The sequence below is a fragment of the Mizuhopecten yessoensis genome, unplaced genomic scaffold (genome assembly GCF_002113885.1).
Source record: "Mizuhopecten yessoensis strain PY_sf001 unplaced genomic scaffold, ASM211388v2 scaffold10935, whole genome shotgun sequence".
Taxonomy (NCBI): domain Eukaryota; kingdom Metazoa; phylum Mollusca; class Bivalvia; order Pectinida; family Pectinidae; genus Mizuhopecten; species Mizuhopecten yessoensis.
The window spans coordinates 71,740-91,465 of record NW_018408795.1 but is presented as its reverse complement, the minus strand read 5'-3'; the positions used below and the strand labels follow the sequence as shown (position 1 = coordinate 91,465).

The following is a 19,726-nucleotide window of genomic DNA, read 5'->3' as shown; positions in this document are numbered from 1 at the left end:
GTACAAATTAGGCACATTTTAGGTATACCTCAGTCAGAGGTATAAAAAAGGCACATTTTAGGCATGCCTTAATTGTGCCTAAAATGTGCCTAAAATGTACCTATATTGAACAGGTTTTAACCCCTCCTATTCTGTCCTCTTTTTCTTCCCTACCCAAAATGTACCTAAGGCATGCCTTAGATATACCTAAGGCATGCCTTAGGTACCCCAAAAAGTGTACCTCAAATGTACCTTTTTTTCCCCTGGGTTATGAGCACCATAGAATATGCTCATTGCCAACTGCATTCATACTACTGTATACGCCATCAAACTAAAGGTCATTCCTTAAATAATCATATTTAACGTATAAAAAACACTGCCAAAGTTAAAACAAAGTTCCTAACTTAATTATTTTGTACTTTAATTCATTAATTTAGTGGAATAAGAAAGGGTTTTTGAAAAATGCCAGGAATAAAACCTCTCTCATTTTGACCTCAATTTCCGTAAAATGATTGTAAAGCTCACAGATTGGTCTCCATGAAATCTTGGATTTATGTTTAAACTTGATTAGTTGGAATAATTATGATGAAATTGAAATTACAATAGTTGACCGAAGAGGAGAATTGGCTCAATGACGATAGATATTATATTTTGTAAGAGAAAAATAATTTAATTGAACAGTTTCTTACTTTGTTTATGTGCTTATTTCCTCTTCACATCTAAACAATAAAAACTATCGATTATATAACTCAGGTTACCTGAAAGGCCCTTAGTGCATGAGCCTCTTTTAAATGTGAGCTAACTTTTGTAAGAAAAGCAAATTTCACTTTTTAATTGTCTGATATCACACTAACTTCTACTACACTACCGGTAACTACTGGTTTAGAAAAAACAAATTATTAATCATAAATACTTGATAATGTTAGATGATAAAATTTGACCCTTCAGTGGTGGCTGTTATGTGAAGATCAAGGGAAGCAACTTTGAGAGTGTGTTTGAACCAAGGCTGATAGCTCATATTGGAAGCACAGAAGTTTCGGACAAGGTGAGTCTGAGTAATTAACTCTGAATGTAGATGTGTGATATTAAGCTGGAAACATTCTCATGTAAAGAGGATTCAAAATTGTTCAAATGGAGGGTCAAATCTCCCCAGGGGCTAAAGGGTAGGTCAAAAAGTGTAATAATTCTCTTTTGTGGAACTTAGAAATGGATATCTGCTTAACTATTTGTTTGGAAACAGTGTTAGGAAATTTAGGGGGGATAGTTTGGCCATATTGCTATAAATGATTTCCTTTAAACGACTCCTTCTTCTTAACCACCGAATGGAATTTAACTAAATTTTACTGGAAGCATCCCTAGGTGGCGGGGATTCAAAATTGTACAAATGGTGGGGCTGACCCCCCAGGGGGCTGAGGGGTGGGGCTAAAAGGGGGCAATTTGGCTTTATTAGGGCCCCGTATCGGAGATATATAGTAATCACTCTGTTTGTTTGTCTGTCTGTCCGTCCACAAATTTTGTTCCTGGCTGATAACTTTGGTATTAATTGACCGATGTACATGAAACTTGGTCAAGATGTTCAGTTCACAAAAATACACACGAAGGTAACAAGTCAAGGTCAAAGGTAAGGGTCATAAGGTTCAAAAAAAGTTTGTTATGATATTATGAAGCAAACTTGATCAGAATTAAACAATGAGTCAACTGACCAAAGGTCAAGGTCATCGGGTCAGGGGTCAAGGTCAAATTTTGTAGCTTTTCACTGGTGAACATTTCGCTATGACATTATGAAGCAAAGTTGTTCGTAATTAAACAAAGAGACACACTGAGGTAAAAAGTCGAGGTCAAAGGTCAAGGTAATTAGATTCAAAGGTCAAGGTCAAATTTTGCATCTTTTCACTGGTGAACATCTCGCTATGACACTTTGAAGCAATGTTGCTCAGAATTAAACAAGGAGTCAAGGTCACTGGGTTAAAGGTGAAGGATAAATTTTGTACTTTTTCCCTGATGAAAATTTTGTTATGACATTATGAAGCTATGTTGTTCAGAACTTAACACAGAGTCAACTGACCTTAGGTCCAGGCTATGATGTCCAAAGGGTCAAGGTCAAGTTTTGTCTTTTTCACTGATGAACATTTTGTTATGATATTAAGAAGCAAAGTTAGTCGGAATTAAGAATAGGTCAACTGACCAAAGATCAGGGTCACTGGGTTCATGGTCAAGGTCTTTTGGGTCCAAAGGTCAAAGACAATGTGGATCTCTGACTTTGACCCTGGCTCTTGATGGAGGAGGTAAATAAGGTGAAATAAAACAAATCAAAGCTAACAAATGAGTATTGCACCAGTATTTACATTTCTGTCAGCCCAGCAAATATGGAGGTGGAAGGAAACAAGACTCACATCATAGTACATGTAAAATGTATATTTTGCTTCCTTGTGATTCTTTTTGAAGTCCAAATGTCAAACGTCAAGCTCAATTACATGTATATGGGCGGATTGCTTCTTGATGATTATGGGGGATATATTGCCACAAGACGTGGCCCTAACTGACCTGTCAGTGTTCTAGTTGCTTTAAGGGACTTCTTCTCTGGAACTAAGAGATGGATATCAACCATATTTGACTGGAAGCATCCCGAGGTGGTGGAGATTCAAAATTGTACAAATGGTGGGGCTGACCCCCCAGGGGGCTTAGGGGCGGGGCTAAAAGGGGGCAATTAGGCTTTATTGCTTTAAGCGACTTCTTCTCTGGAACTAAGAGATGGATATCAACCATATTTGACTGGAAGCATCCCTCGGTGGTGGGGATTCAGAATTGTACAAATGGTGGGGCTGACCCCCCAGGGGGCCGAGGGGAGAGGCCAAAAGGGGGCAATTTGGCTATATTGCTACAAACAACTTCTTCTGTAGAACTATTTACTGGATATCAATCATATTTAATCAAAAGCATTTATGAGAGGCAGGGATTCAAAATTGTACAAATGGTGGGGCTGACCCCCCAGGGGGCTGAGGGGTGGGGCCAAAAAGGGTTATTTGATAAATTGCTTTAAGCAACATCTTCTCTGGAACTAAGAGATGGATACCAACCATATTTGACTGGAAGCATCCCTAGGTGGTGGAGATTCAAAATTGTACAAATGGTGGGGTTGACCCCCAGGGGGCTGATAGCGGGGCCAAAACGGGGCAATTTGGCTATATTGCCATAAACAACTTCTTCTGTAGAACTATGCCATGCCATGGATATCGATCATATTTGGTCGGCAGCATTCATGGGAGGCAGGGATTCAAAATTGTACAAATAGTGGGACTGACCCCCCGGGCTAAGGGGTGGGGCCAAAATAAGTTTTATTACTTGGAAATGGTTGAGATCCCCACCATATAACCATATATACAATTGCTGAGTATATAGAGAAGAATGCACATTTGCTTCCAGGATGGCCCTAGGGTCTGGCCACACCCTCAGAGACATAGTCCCTGGGCCATAACTTTAAAACGGTTGAGATCCCCACCTCAAAACAATATATACAAATGCTGGGCATAAAGAGAGGAATGCAGTCAAGTCTATTAGAATAGACCCTGGGGTCTGACCGAACCCCTAGAGACCTAGTTTCTTAGTCACAGCTTGGAAACAGTTGAGATCACCACCCTATAACCATATATACAATTGCTGAGTATAAAGAAATGAATGCACATATGCTTCCAGGATGTCCTTAGGGACTACCACACCCTTGGATACTTAACCTCAAAATGGTTAAGATCCCCACCCCAAGACTATATATACAATTGTTGCATGGCATAAAGAGACGAATGCAGTCATGATATCAGAATTGACCCCAGGGTCTGGCCCACCATTGCAGACTTAACCCCTGGTTTATAACTTTGAAAGGGTTGAGATCCCCACCCCAAAACTATATATACAAATGCTGGGCAAAAAGAGACAAATGCAGTCATGATATTAGAATTGATCCTGGGGTCTAGCCAAAACCCTAGGGACCTAGTTTCTGAGTCACAGCTTTGAAACAGTTGAGATCCCCACCCCATAACCATACGTAACATTGCTGGGCTTGAAAAATCTAATACAGATATGCTACAAGGATTGGCCTTCGGGTTTGGCATATTCCCTTGGATCTCATTTGGAGAATATTTTGACATGATTGCTTAGATATCCAGGTGAGCGATACAGGCGCCCTCTGGGCCTCTTGTTTATACACATCAGTCAAGTAGTTTAGTGGACTGCCTTTTGGTATTGCAGGGTGTTCTTTTTTGGCCGCTTATCTATAGGTGTCGTGCGTGCACGGAAAGCCCATTTTTTTTTTTTTTTGTAGTTAAGTTATTCATCTGCTGAAAATCTAGTAAAATGTTCAAATTGATTTTTCCAGAATTCATGAAGTCCTGTTTGCAAAATATGTTCCCAATTAAAATATTATATTTGGCATTAATAACAACAGGAAAACGTCAAAAAAGACATTCATGTTTATAATCAGTGAAACTTGAGTTCAAAATAAAGGCCTCTATTTTCTATGCTGTACAGCTGCTTGCTGCCGATGAATACAATGTTCAAACATAGGCTCACCCTGTAGGCAGCAAATATAGTAATTGGCTAATTTCCTTCTTAATTGGGTACTAGCTAAAAACAAATAGAAGACAACATGCAAATTAGTCCCAGAAAACAAGCTTTAAGGACTTCCCACCCTTTGTATTACAAATATTTTTCTTGACATATTTTCGTGTCCTCATTTCCATATTGCATTTCAATACTGTAGTGTAAATTGTAGTTTCACAGGGTAAACAAATCCGTACCTCAGATTTCCATATTTTCTCCATAAAAAAAAAAAAAAAAAATACGGATGGGAGTATACATTTGGAAAGATGGAGAAAACGGAGAAAATACGGAGAAATGAAATACAGAGAAATATGGAAAATAAAAACAAAACTTACCCTGTTTAAATTCAAGACCTAGCTAACTTTGAAAACAATTCAAACCTTAAAATCAGATCATTGTTGGAATAAAATGCATTTCATGACTTTAACATTCAAAGCAAGAACCTATCAATCATAAATACCTGAATATATGCTGGTATTTGCTTCTCAAATACGATTGCTCCTTCATGTATCCTTTCACACAAACCATGACTGACCTGAATGCTTTCAGAATTTGAATGTGAAAATTGACCAATCATAGACCAGGATTCTAGATGGCCCGAAGTGGCTGTGTTTATTAATCATCAATTTTTCCGTATTTTTCTCCGCATCAGAAAAATTGTAAGTCCATAATCCGTATTCTGATTTTGTAAATTTGGTTAAGTCCAATTTCTCCTTATGAAATATTTTCAAAGTATTTTTTTCCGCATTTTCTCCATATTTTCTCCGTATTTTTTCCATATATTCTCCATATAAAAAATGCGGAATTCATTTTTCGCATTTTTCCATATTTACCTAATGGAAAAAATATGGAAAAATGCGGAGTTCTGCTTAAAATATGGAGATTTAAAATGTGGGTAAATAGTACACATGAGTGATGATGATTTGTCAGTCAACGACCAATATCGAGACTTAACAGTGTAATTAGATATAAATTCCGAAATAAATCTTCCAATACAAAGACGTACTTAAACTGACTTGTGGAAAGACACTGACAGGAGATGACTTTAACAAGGTCATATATGAAGCGCAATTGGAATGCTGACTGATGCATTCTGTGTACTGCCCTCACATGTGCATATCATGTGCTTAATACACCAGTTCACTATCTCTAGGTCATTACAATATTCTCTGTCAAGCAAGTAACGCTCTGTCCTGGTAGTGAGTCGTCCGTCCGCCCATCAACTTTTCCTTTAAAACGCTACTCGTCCTGAACGACCCAGTAAATTTTGACTAAATTTAGTCTGGAGTATACTTAGGCCAAGGGCACTCAATTTTGTATAAACAGTGGGTGTGACCCTCCTGGTGGTAGAGAAGCGGGGCCCAATAGGGGAAATAGAGGTATACCTTTAAAATCCTTCTTCTACCACAGGGATTAAAGAATTTCATTCAAATTTGATCTGGAGCATCCTTGGGCCAAGGGCACTCAATTTTGTATTAACGCTGGGTGTGCCACCCCTGGGGGCAGAGGGGTGGGGCCCAATAGGGGAAATAGAGTTAAAACTTCAGAATTAAGGTATTTCATCCCAATTTTGTGGAATAAAATAGGGTTTGTGCCGTGAAAACCCTGCGAATAAAACCTGCATTATTTTATTTAAACCTCCAATCTCATTGTAAAAACTCAAAGGAAATCTGGCATGTATGCAAATGTCTTGTAAGATATGTAAGATATGTATTTTGTATAGTTTGTAGAAACCAAGACTGCAAAATATTTTTAAAAGGCTTTTAATTTCTGTGTTTGTGTCTGTAAAAGGAATCGGAATTGTCAATTTCTATTCTTTACAATAATACACATATCTTTGCCCTATCTACTTTGTTTCTACAACATTCTGACTTCTTTTCTCCCAATTTTACTAGACCTGTATCAACATTGGTGGAAATATGATCAACTGTCCATCACCTGACCTTAGAAACTACACAGGTGTGTCAACAGTCAGCTATGGACTACAGCTGGATGGCCTGAACATGTACAGAAATCTAGGAAATAGCTTTCCTAGTGAAGCCAGAATCACTGTCATTGATGACCCGATAGTCCATACCAACAACGACCTGACCATTGACACTGTCTTCTCCAACAATCTGATTATAAAGGTCAGACACAACCTCACATAGGTTAAATACTTTCAGTTTTAAGTGTTTCACATTATTTGATCCTGCATAATTAAAATTCTTTTTGCAAATTTCAAGGGAGAGGTAAAAAAAATGGATCAAGTGCTTAAAGTACATTTGTGTCTAGAGGTCAAAATTACATAAACACAAGTGTCACACAGATGTTGGTCAGTCACTAAAGGTTACATCAACACAAGGGTACACAGATGTAGGTCAGTCACTCAAGGTTACATCAATTGAAACTTATGGATATAAGTGTTGTTTGTACACAGAGACTCGGGTAGACTAACTAAACATTGACCCCTGGTGTAAGGGTCATTCCACCTTCGAGGGTTTCATCATGGGTTGAACCACTTTGAGTTTGAAGGGGTCAACTGAGATGACTAGGCAATGGGCCTGTTTAGGTAATGTAAATTGATATGCCCAGAGTAACTGGAGAATAGAGGGATGACTGGTCATTCTCAGAGACTGTATCAGACTAGTCACGTGACTGGTCAGTCATCCAAATTAGGTAATGGTAATTTGATATGCCCAACGGAAGGAAGGGTTATTAGGTACAGTGCTGGTCATTCTTAGGAACAGCAGCAGAGTGTTAAGACGTATAATATTTGATGAACCGCCGCCGTCCCCGCCACACTTCCTTCTCAGATGGTGCCTGGGTCTATCTCACGCTTTAGCGCCCTGTACTCAGGGCGATGTTCTGTCCCAACTTCAAAAATTGGCACTAGTCCAAGTGAGAAAACACTGCCAGTTGGTCAAGCATTGGAAATCATACCACCCCCTTCCACTGGGAGTTAGGGTTGGGTAGCTCGCTTCCAACATTCCTGGACTGAAATTCGGAACATGTTTATATTCTTGTGCTAAGGCATCTACATGAGGTTTTTACTTCATTGTGATGCATATTTTACATAACATTACGTAATACCCCCAAGATATAAATATATAATATACTCCTTTCATACGTCATACATGCTCATACACCGTCCCACCAAGCTGTCACACAGCCAGGACGGCACCGTCCAACCAAGCTGTCACACAGCCAGGACAGCATGTTATGAAAGTGAGTTTTTAGTCTTCCTATTACTTCCCTTCATACATGCTCATACGCTAAGGATCCGTCCCACCAAGCTGTGGAGCTAGCAGGACAGCATGTATGAAGGTGAATAAATTAGTCATATGAAGTAAACGTGTCACAAGCTATCTCGCGCGCAACGAGGCGTCATTGAGGACACGCGCCCCTCAAGTGACTTGTAGGTGACACGTCGACTATATGACACAGCTGAGATAGCCCCTTAACCCAAATATAGGTAGGATAAATCAAAGTATAATGAAAATAAATATCTAGAAACATATACATTGCTTTGAGTCTTTTGTGTATAAACACAAGGGTCACACATATGTAGGTCAGTCACTCAAGGTTACATCAACACAAGGGTCAAACAGTTGTTGGTCAGTCACTCAGGGTTACATCACCACAAGGGTAAAACAGTTGTAGGTCAGTCACTCAAGGTTACATCAACACAAGGGTCAAACAGTTGTAGGTCAGTCACTCAGGGTTACATCAACAAAATGGGTCACACAGATTAAGTCAGTCACTCAAGGATACATGAACACCACGGTCAAACAAATGAACACAAGGGTCAAACAGATATAGGTCAGTCCCTCAGAGGTACATCAACACAAGGGTCAAATAGATGCAGGTCAGTCACTCAAGGTTACATTAACAGTTGGGTCACACAGATGTAGGTGAGTCACTCAAGGTTACATTAACAGAAGGGTCACACAGATGTAGGTCAGTCACTCAAGATTATATTAACACAATGGTCACATAGATGTAGGTCAGTCACTCAAGATAACATCAATACAAGGGTCACACAGATGTAGGTGAGTCACTCAAGGTTACATCAATACAAGGGTCACACAGATGTAGGTCAGTCACTCAAGGTTGCATCAATACAAGGGTCACACAGATGTAGGTCAGTCACTCAAGGGTAAATCAACACAAGGGTCACAAAGATGAAGGTCAGTCACTCAAGGTTACATCAACACAAGGGTCACACAGATGTAGGTCAGTCACTCAAGGTTAAATCAACACAAGGGTCACATAGATGTAGGTCAGTCACTCAAGGCTAAATCAACACAAGGGTCACAAAGATGAAGGTCAGTCACTCAAGGTTAAATCAACACAAGGGTCACAAAGATGTAGGTAGTACCATGCTATTTGTTGAGGCCATATTTCATTCATCAGAAATTGATACAAACTCCTTTAAAAATTTAAGTTTTTGAGCAATAAGAAAAATGTATGGACCCAATGTGACAAAATGTGTTTATACAAATGAATATTAATTATATTTTAGTGACAATTTAAAAAAAAATACAATTCCTATTTTACAACTATCGCAGGGTTCAAACCTTGACAAGGCTTGTGAAGATAGTTTTGAAATAAAACTTGGAGATGACGTCTGTCCAATTCAATCGAAGACCAGCACTGAGGTAAAATGTACTCCAGTGATCGTATTCCCAGGGGAAAGTAAAGAAGTAGAACTCAAGGTAAGCACTGGCCCCTTAACTATATCCACTAAATTATACCCCTGATTTGGCATGGAGTATATAGTAATCTGTTTGTCAGTGATTACTTGTGTATGTCTGTGCTGTCTGTCTGTTTGTCCATCCCTCCCTAGTAAGAAGCTTGTGTACAAGATATCTCATGAACCCCTTAACAGATTCAGTGTGTATTTACCCCATAGTATTGTGATTTCAAGTTCTACACCTGAATAGATATAGTTAGTCATCGAACAAGAGTAAAGGCTGAGATCAAGTTCAAAGGTTATACAGAAGCTTGACCACTTTTCAAGTAAAAAAGTGTGTTCAAGATATCTGATGCACCCATAAACAGATTTAGTTCGATTTAGTACAATAGTTTAGTAATTAACATTAAGCGCTGCATCAGTCGAAGGATGTGCTACTTTTGTAACCTGGGTTAACGTAAATATAATAGAAAAGCATCGATCCAGGAGTAGAGCCAACGCCGTTATTGTAGTTTAGATTTGGTAGGTTCCGTTATCCCTTGCCTGGATACCAACCAGTATGCCGGGCGATTGAAGAATAGGAAAATAAGCGGAGTCAATCGTAACAAGCTCAGGATAAGTTGAATCTTATTTAATGGGTATGTCTACTGGTTTCGCCCGAACAGTGGGCTTCTTCAGGACCTGAAGAAGCCGACTGTTCGGGGGAAACCGGTAGACATACCCATTAAATAAGATTCAACTTATCCTGAGCTTGTTGCGATTGACTCCTACGCTTATAATAGAAAAAGATACACTGACTGAAGTTGAAATACTGGTATATAACCTGGACTGACATATAGGGACCATTGTATACCTTGACACCTGATATATAACCAGGACTGACATATAGGGACCATGGTATACCTTTACACCTGGTGTATTACCTGGACTAGCTGACATATAGGGACCATGGTATACCTTTACACCTGGTGTATTACCTGGACTGACATAAAGGGACCATGGTATACCTTTACACTTGGTGTATTACCTGGACTGACATGGACGTACCATGTCATAACTTTACACCCTGTGTATTACCTGGACTGACTTATAGGGATCATGGTATACCTTTACACATGGTGTATTACCTGGACTGACATATAGGGATCATGGTATACCTTTACACCTGGTGTATAACCTGGACTGTCATATAGGGACAATGGTATACCTTTACACCTGGTGTATTACCTGGATTGACATAGGGACCATGGTATACCTTTACACCCTGTGTAATACCTGGACTGACATAGAGGTACCATGATGTACCTTTACACTCAGTGTATAACCTGGACTGACACATAGGGACCAAGGTATACCTTGACACCTGATATATAACCAGGACTGACATATAGGGACCATGGTATACCTTTACACCTGGTGTATTACCTGGACTAGCTGACATATAGGGACCATGGTATACCTTTACACCTGGTGTATTACCTGGACTGACATAAAGGGACCATGGTATACCTTTACACTTGGTGTATTACCTGGACTGACATAGAGGTACCATGTCATAACTTTACACCCTGTGTATTACCTGGACTGACTTATAGGGATCATGGTATACCTTTACACATGGTGTATTACCTGGACTGACATATAGGGATCATGGTATACCTTTACACCTGGTGTATTACCTGGACTGACATATAGGGACCATGGTATACCTTTACACCTGGTGTATTACCTGGACTGACATATAGGGACCATGGTATACCTTTACACCTGGTGTATTACCTGGACTGACATATAGGGACCATGGTATACCTTTACACCTGGTGTATTACCTGGACTGACATATAGGGACCATGGTATACCTTTACACCTGGTGTATTACCTGGACTGACATATAGGGACCATGGTATACCTTTACACCTGGTGTATTACCTGGACTGACATATAGGGACCATGGTATACCTTTACACCTGGTGTATTACCTGGACTGACATATAGGGACCATGGTATACCTTTACACCTGGTGTATTACCTGGACTGACATATAGGGACCATGGTATACCTTTACACCTGGTGTATTACCTGGACTGACATATAGGGACCATGGTATACCTTTACACCTGGTGTATTACCTGGACTGACATATAGGGACCATGGTATACCTTTACACCTGGTGTATTACCTGGACTGACATATAGGGACCATGGTATACCTTTACACCTGGTGTATTACCTGGACTGACATATAGGGACCATGGTATACCTTTACACCTGGTGTATTACCTGGACTGACATATAGGGACCATGGTATACCTTTACACCTGGTGTATTACCTGGACTGACATATAGGGACCATGGTATACCTTTACACCTGGTGTATTACCTGGACTGACATATAGGGACCATGGTATACCTTTACACCTGGTGTATTACCTGGACTGACATATAGGGACCATGGTATACCTTTACACCTGGTGTATTACCTGGACTGACATATAGGGACCATGGTATACCTTTACACCTGGTGTATTACCTGGACTGACATATAGGGACCATGGTATACCTTTACACCTGGTGTATTACCTGGACTGACATATAGGGACCATGGTATACCTTTACACCTGGTGTATTACCTGGACTGACATATAGGGACCATGGTATACCTTTACACCTGGTGTATTACCTGGACTGACATATAGGGACCATGGTATACCTTTACACCTGGTGTATTACCTGGACTGACATATAGGGACCATGCTATACCTTTACACCTGGTATATTACCTGGACTGACATATAGGGACCATGGTATACCTTTACACCTGGTGTATTACCTGGACTGACATATAGGGACCATGGTATACCTTTACACCTGGTGTATTACCTGGACTGACATATAGGGACCATGGTATACCTTTACACCTGGTGTATTACCTGGACTGACATATAGGGACCATGGTATACCTTTACACCTGGTGTATTACCTGGACTGACATATAGGGACCATGGTATACCTTTACACCTGGTGTATTACCTGGACTGACATATAGGGACCATGGTATACCTTTACACCTGGTGTATTACCTGGACTGACATATAGGGACCATGGTATACCTTTACACCTGGTGTATTACCTGGACTGACATATAGGGACCATGGTATACCTTTACACCTGGTGTATTACCTGGACTGACATATAGGGACCATGGTATACCTTTACACCTGGTGTATTACCTGGACTGACATATAGGGACCATGGTATACCTTTACACCTGGTGTATTACCTGGACTGACATATAGGGACCATGGTATACCTTTACACCTGGTGTATTACCTGGACTGACATATAGGGACCATGGTATACCTTTACACCTGGTGTATTACCTGGACTGACATATAGGGACCATGGTATACCTTTACACCTGGTGTATTACCTGGACTGACATATAGGGACCATGGTATACCTTTACACCTGGTGTATTACCTGGACTGACATATAGGGACCATGGTATACCTTTACACCTGGTGTATTACCTGGACTGACATATAGGGACCATGGTATACCTTTACACCTGGTGTATTACCTGGACTGACATATAGGGACCATGGTATACCTTTACACCTGGTGTATTACCTGGACTGACATATAGGGACCATGGTATACCTTTACACCTGGTGTATTACCTGGACTGACATATAGGGACCATGGTATACCTTTACACCTGGTGTATTACCTGGACTGACATATAGGGACCATGGTATACCTTTACACCTGGTGTATTACCTGGACTGACATATAGGGACCATGGTATACCTTTACACCTGGTGTATTACCTGGACTGACATATAGGGACCATGGTATACCTTTACACCTGGTGTATTACCTGGACTGACATATAGGGACCATGGTATACCTTTACACCTGGTGTATTACCTGGACTGACATATAGGGACCATGGTATACCTTTACACCTGGTGTATTACCTGGACTGACATATAGGGACCATGGTATACCTTTACACCTGGTGTATTACCTGGACTGACATATAGGGACCATGGTATACCTTTACACCTGGTGTATTACCTGGACTGACATATAGGGACCATGGTATACCTTTACACCTGGTGTATTACCTGGACTGACATATAGGGACCATGGTATACCTTTACACCTGGTGTATTACCTGGACTGACATATAGGGACCATGGTATACCTTTACACCTGGTGTATTACCTGGACTGACATATAGGGACCATGGTATACCTTTACACCTGGTGTATTACCTGGACTGACATATAGGGACCATGGTATACCTTTACACCTGGTGTATTACCTGGACTGACATATAGGGACCATGGTATACCTTTACACCTGGTGTATTACCTGGACTGACATATAGGGACCATGGTATACCTTTACACCTGGTGTATTACCTGGACTGACATATAGGGACCATGGTATACCTTTACACCTGGTGTATTACCTGGACTGACATATAGGGACCATGGTATACCTTTACACCTGGTGTATTACCTGGACTGACATATAGGGACCATGGTATACCTTTACACCTGGTGTATTACCTGGACTGACATATAGGGACCATGGTATACCTTTACACCCGGTGTATTACCTGGACTGACATATAGGGACCATGGTATACCTTTACACCTGGTGTATTACCTGGACTGACGTATAGGGACCATGCTATACCTTTACACCTGGTATATTACCTGGACTGACATATAGGGACCATGGTATACCTTTACACCTGGTGTATTACCTGGACTGACATATAGGGACCATGGTATACCTTTACACCTGGTGTATTACCTGGACTGACATATAGGGACCATGGTATACCTTTACACCTGGTGTATTACCTGGACTGACATATAGGGACCATGGTATACCTTTACACCTGGTGTATTACCTGGACTGACATATAGGGACCATGGTATACCTTTACACCTGGTGTATTACCTGGACTGACATATAGGGACCATGGTATACCTTTACACCTGGTGTATTACCTGGACTGACATATAGGGACCATGGTATACCTTTACACCTGGTGTATTACCTGGACTGACATATAGGGACCATGGTATACCTTTACACCTGGTGTATTACCTGGACTGACATATAGGGACCATGGTATACCTTTACACCTGGTGTATTACCTGGACTGACATATAGGGACCATGGTATACCTTTACACCTGGTGTATTACCTGGACTGACATATAGGGACCATGGTATACCTTTACACCTGGTGTATTACCTGGACTGACATATTGGGACCATGGTATACCTTTACACCTGGTATATTACCTGGACTGACATATAGGGACCATGGTATACCTTTACACCTGGTGTATTACCTGGACTGACATATAGGGACCATGGTATACCTTTACACCTGGTGTATTACCTGGACTGACATATAGGGACCATGGTATACCTTTACACCTGGTGTATTACCTGGACTGACATATAGGGACCATGGTATACCTTTACACCTGGTGTATTACCTGGACTGACATATAGGGACCATGGTATACCTTTACACCTGGTGTATTACCTGGACTGACATATAGGGACCATGGTATACCTTTACACCTGGTGTATTACCTGGACTGACATATAGGGACCATGGTATACCTTTACACCTGGTGTATTACCTGGACTGACATATAGGGACCATGGTATACCTTTACACCTGGTGTATTACCTGGACTGACATATAGGGACCATGGTATACCTTTACACCTGGTGTATTACCTGGACTGACATATAGGGACCATGGTATACCTTTACACCTGGTGTATTACCTGGACTGACATATAGGGACCATGGTATACCTTTACACCTGGTGTATTACCTGGACTGACATATAGGGACCATGGTATACCTTTACACCTGGTGTATTACCTGGACTGACATATAGGGACCATGGTATACCTTTACACCTGGTGTATTACCTGGACTGACATATAGGGACCATGGTATACCTTTACACCTGGTGTATTACCTGGACTGACATATAGGGACCATGCTATACCTTTACACCTGGTATATTACCTGGACTGACATATAGGGACCATGGTATACCTTTACACCTGGTGTATTACCTGGACTGACATATAGGGACCATGGTATACCTTTACACCTGGTGTATTACCTGGACTGACATATAGGGACCATGGTATACCTTTACACCTGGTGTATTACCTGGACTGACATATAGGGACCATGGTATACCTTTACACCTGGTGTATTACCTGGACTGACATATAGGGACCATGGTATACCTTTACACCTGGTGTATTACCTGGACTGACATATAGGGACCATGGTATACCTTTACACCTGGTGTATTACCTGGACTGACATATAGGGACCATGGTATACCTTTACACCTGGTGTATTACCTGGACTGACATATAGGGACCATGGTATACCTTTACACCTGGTGTATTACCTGGACTGACATATAGGGACCATGGTATACCTTTACACCTGGTGTATTACCTGGACTGACATATAGGGACCATGGTATACCTTTACACCTGGTGTATTACCTGGACTGACATATAGGGACCATGGTATACCTTTACACCTGGTGTATTACCTGGACTGACATATAGGGACCATGGTATACCTTTACACCTGGTGTATTACCTGGACTGACATATAGGGACCATGGTATACCTTTACACCTGGTGTATTACCTGGACTGACATATAGGGACCATGGTATACCTTTACACCTGGTGTATTACCTGGACTGACATATAGGGACCATGGTATACCTTTACACCTGGTGTATTACCTGGACTGACATATAGGGACCATGGTATACCTTTACACCTGGTGTATTACCTGGACTGACATATAGGGACCATGGTATACCTTTACACCTGGTGTATTACCTGGACTGACATATAGGGACCATGGTATACCTTTACACCTGGTGTATTACCTGGACTGACATATAGGGACCATGGTATACCTTTACACCTGGTGTATTACCTGGACTGACATATAGGGACCATGGTATACCTTTACACCTGGTGTATTACCTGGACTGACATATAGGGACCATGGTATACCTTTACACCTGGTGTATTACCTGGACTGACATATAGGGACCATGGTATACCTTTACACCTGGTGTATTACCTGGACTGACATATAGGGACCATGGTATACCTTTACACCTGGTGTATTACCTGGACTGACATATAGGGACCATGGTATACCTTTACACCTGGTGTATTACCTGGACTGACATATAGGGACCATGGTATACCTTTACACCTGGTATATTACCTGGACTGACATATAGGGACCATGGTATACCTTTACACCTGGTGTATTACCTGGACTGACATATTGGGACCATGCTATACCTTTACACCTGGTAAATTACCTTGACTGACATATAAGGACCATGGTATACCTTTACACCTGGTATATTACCTGGACTGACATATTGGGACCATGGTATACCTTTACACCTGGTGTATTACACCATGGTATACCTTTACACCTGGTGTATAACCTGGACTGACATAAAGGGACCATGGTATACCTTTACACCCGGTGTATTACCTGGACTGACATATTGGGACCATGCTATACCTTTACACCTGGTATATTACCTGGACTGACATATTGGGACCATGCTATACCTTTACCCCTGGTAAATTACCTTGACTGACATATAGGGACCATGGTATACCTTTACACCCTGTGTATTACCTGGACTGACATATAGGGATCATGGTATCCCTTTACACCTGGTGTATTACCTGGACTGACATAGAGGTACCAAGTAATAACTTTACACCCTCTTTATTACCTGGACTTTACACCCTGTGTATTACCTGGACTGACATATAGGGATCATGGTATCCCTGACATATAGGGATCATGGTATCCCTTTACACCTGGTGTATTACCTGGACTGACATATAGGGACCATGGTATACCTTTACACCTGGTGTATTACCTGGATTGAGATAGGGACCATGGTTTATCTTTACACCCTGGGTAATACCTGGACTGACATATAGGTACCATGATGTACCTTTACACCCAGTGTATAACCTGAACTGACACATAGGGACCATGGTATACCTCTACACCCAGTGTATTACCTGGACTGTCATATTGGGAAAATGGTATACCTTTACACCTGGTGTATTACCTGGATTGAGATAGGGACCATGGTTTATCTTTACACCCTGTGTAATACCTGGACTGACATATAGGTACCATGATGTACCTTTACACCCAGTGTATAACATGGACTGACATATAGGGACCATGGTATACCTTTACACCCGGTGTATTACCTGGACTGACATATAGGTATCATGTCATACCTTTACAGCTGATATGTAACCTGGACTGACATATAGGGATCATGGTATAACTTTACACCCTGTGTATACCTGGACTGACATATAGGGACCATGGGATACCTTTACACCTGGTGTATTACCTGGACTGACATATATTGACCATGCTATACCTTTACACCCAGTGTATTACCTGGACTGACATATAGGTATCATGTCATACCTTTACAGCTGATATGTAACCTGGACTGACATATAGGGATCATGGTATACCTTTACACCCTGTGTATACCTGGACTGACATATAGGGACCATGGTATACCTTTACACCTGGTGTATTACCTGGACTGACATATAGGGATCATGGTATACCTTTACCCCCTGTGTATACCTGGACTGACATATAGGGCCCATGGTATCCCTTTACACCTGGTGTATTACCTGGACTGACATATATTGACCATGCTATACCTTTACACCCAGTGGTTTACCTGGACTGACGTATAGGAATCATGTCATACCTTTACACCTGGTGTTTAACCTGGACTGACACATAGGGACCATGGTATACCTCTACCCCCAGTGTATTACCTGGACTGTCATATCGGCACAACGGTATACCTTTACACCTGGTGTATTACCTGGATTGACATAGGGACCATGGTTTATCTTTACACCCAGTGTATTACCTAGACTAGCTGATATATAGGGACCATGGTATACCTTTACATCTGGTGTATTACCTGGACTTACATATAGGGACCATGCTATACCTTTACACCTGGTATATTACCTGGACTGACATATAGGGACCATGGTATACCTTAACACCTGGTATATAACCTGGACTGACATAGAGGTACCATGTCATAACTTTCCACCCTGTGTATTACATGGACTGACATATAGGGATCATGGTATACCTTTACACATGGTGTATTACCTGGACTGACATATAGGGATCATGGTATACCTTTACACCTGGTGTATTACCTGGACTGTCATATAGGGACAATGGTATACCTTTACACCATGTGTAATACCCCGACTGACATAGAGGTACCATGATGTACCCTTACACCGGGTGTATAACCTGGACTGACACATAGGGACCATGGTATACCTTTACACCTGGTGTATAACCTGGACTGGCATATAGCGACCATATGGTATACCTTTACACGTGGTGTATAACCTGGCCTGACGGAGAGGTACCATGATGTACCCTTACACAGGGTGTATAACCTGGACAGGCATATAGCGACCATATGGTATACCTTTACACATGGTGTATTACCTGGCCTGACGTAGAGGTACCATGTTGTACCTTTACACCTTTACACCTGGTGTATTACCTAGACTGACATATATAGACCATGGTATTCCTTTACACCTGGTATAGGTGTATTACCTGGACTCACATATAGGGATCATGGTATACCTTTACACCTGGTGTATAACCTGGCCTGACGTAGAGGTACCATGATGTACCTTTACACCTGGTGTATAACCTGGACTGGCATATAGCGACCATGGTATACCTTTAAACCCACTGTATTACCTGGACTGACATTTAGGGACCATGGTATACCTTTACACCTGGTGTATAACCTGGCATGACGTAGAGGTACCATGTTGTACCTTTACACCTGGTGTCTAACCTGGACTGGCATATAGCGACCACGGTATACCTTTAAACCCCCTGTATTACCTGGACTGACATATAGGGACCATGGTATACCTTTACACCCAGTGTATAACCTGGACTAGCTGATATGTATGGACCATGATATAGCTTTACACCTGGTGTATAACCTGGACTGACATATAATGACCATGGTGTACCTTTACACCTGGTGTATAACCTGGACTGACATATAGGGACCATGGTATACCTTTACACCCTGTGTATTACCTGGACTGACATATAGGGACCATGCTATACCCTTACACCCAGTGTATTACCTGGACTGACATAAAGGTATCATGTCATACCTTTACACCTGGTGTAAAACCTGGACTGGCATATAGGGACCATGCTATACCTTTAATTTACACCCAGTGTATTATCTGCATTGACATGTAGGGGCCATGGTATACCCTTACACCCTGTGTT

The 19,726-nt window shown here is 41.3% G+C and overlaps 1 protein-coding gene across 1 annotated transcript in view; it reads left to right on the top strand.

Moving 5' to 3' along the window:
* Positions 1-19,726, top strand: part of LOC110463842 (hepatocyte growth factor receptor-like) — a gene marked incomplete at its 5' end in the record, with an annotated part of 137,051 nt that overhangs the window by 52,792 nt on the left and 64,533 nt on the right. Inside the window, 3 exons of the mRNA XM_021518730.1 lie at positions 928-1,024; positions 6,468-6,701; positions 9,123-9,269. Of these exons, the coding sequence (XP_021374405.1) occupies positions 928-1,024; positions 6,468-6,701; positions 9,123-9,269 (478 nt within the window). The remainder of the gene's footprint in view (positions 1-927; positions 1,025-6,467; positions 6,702-9,122; positions 9,270-19,726) is intronic.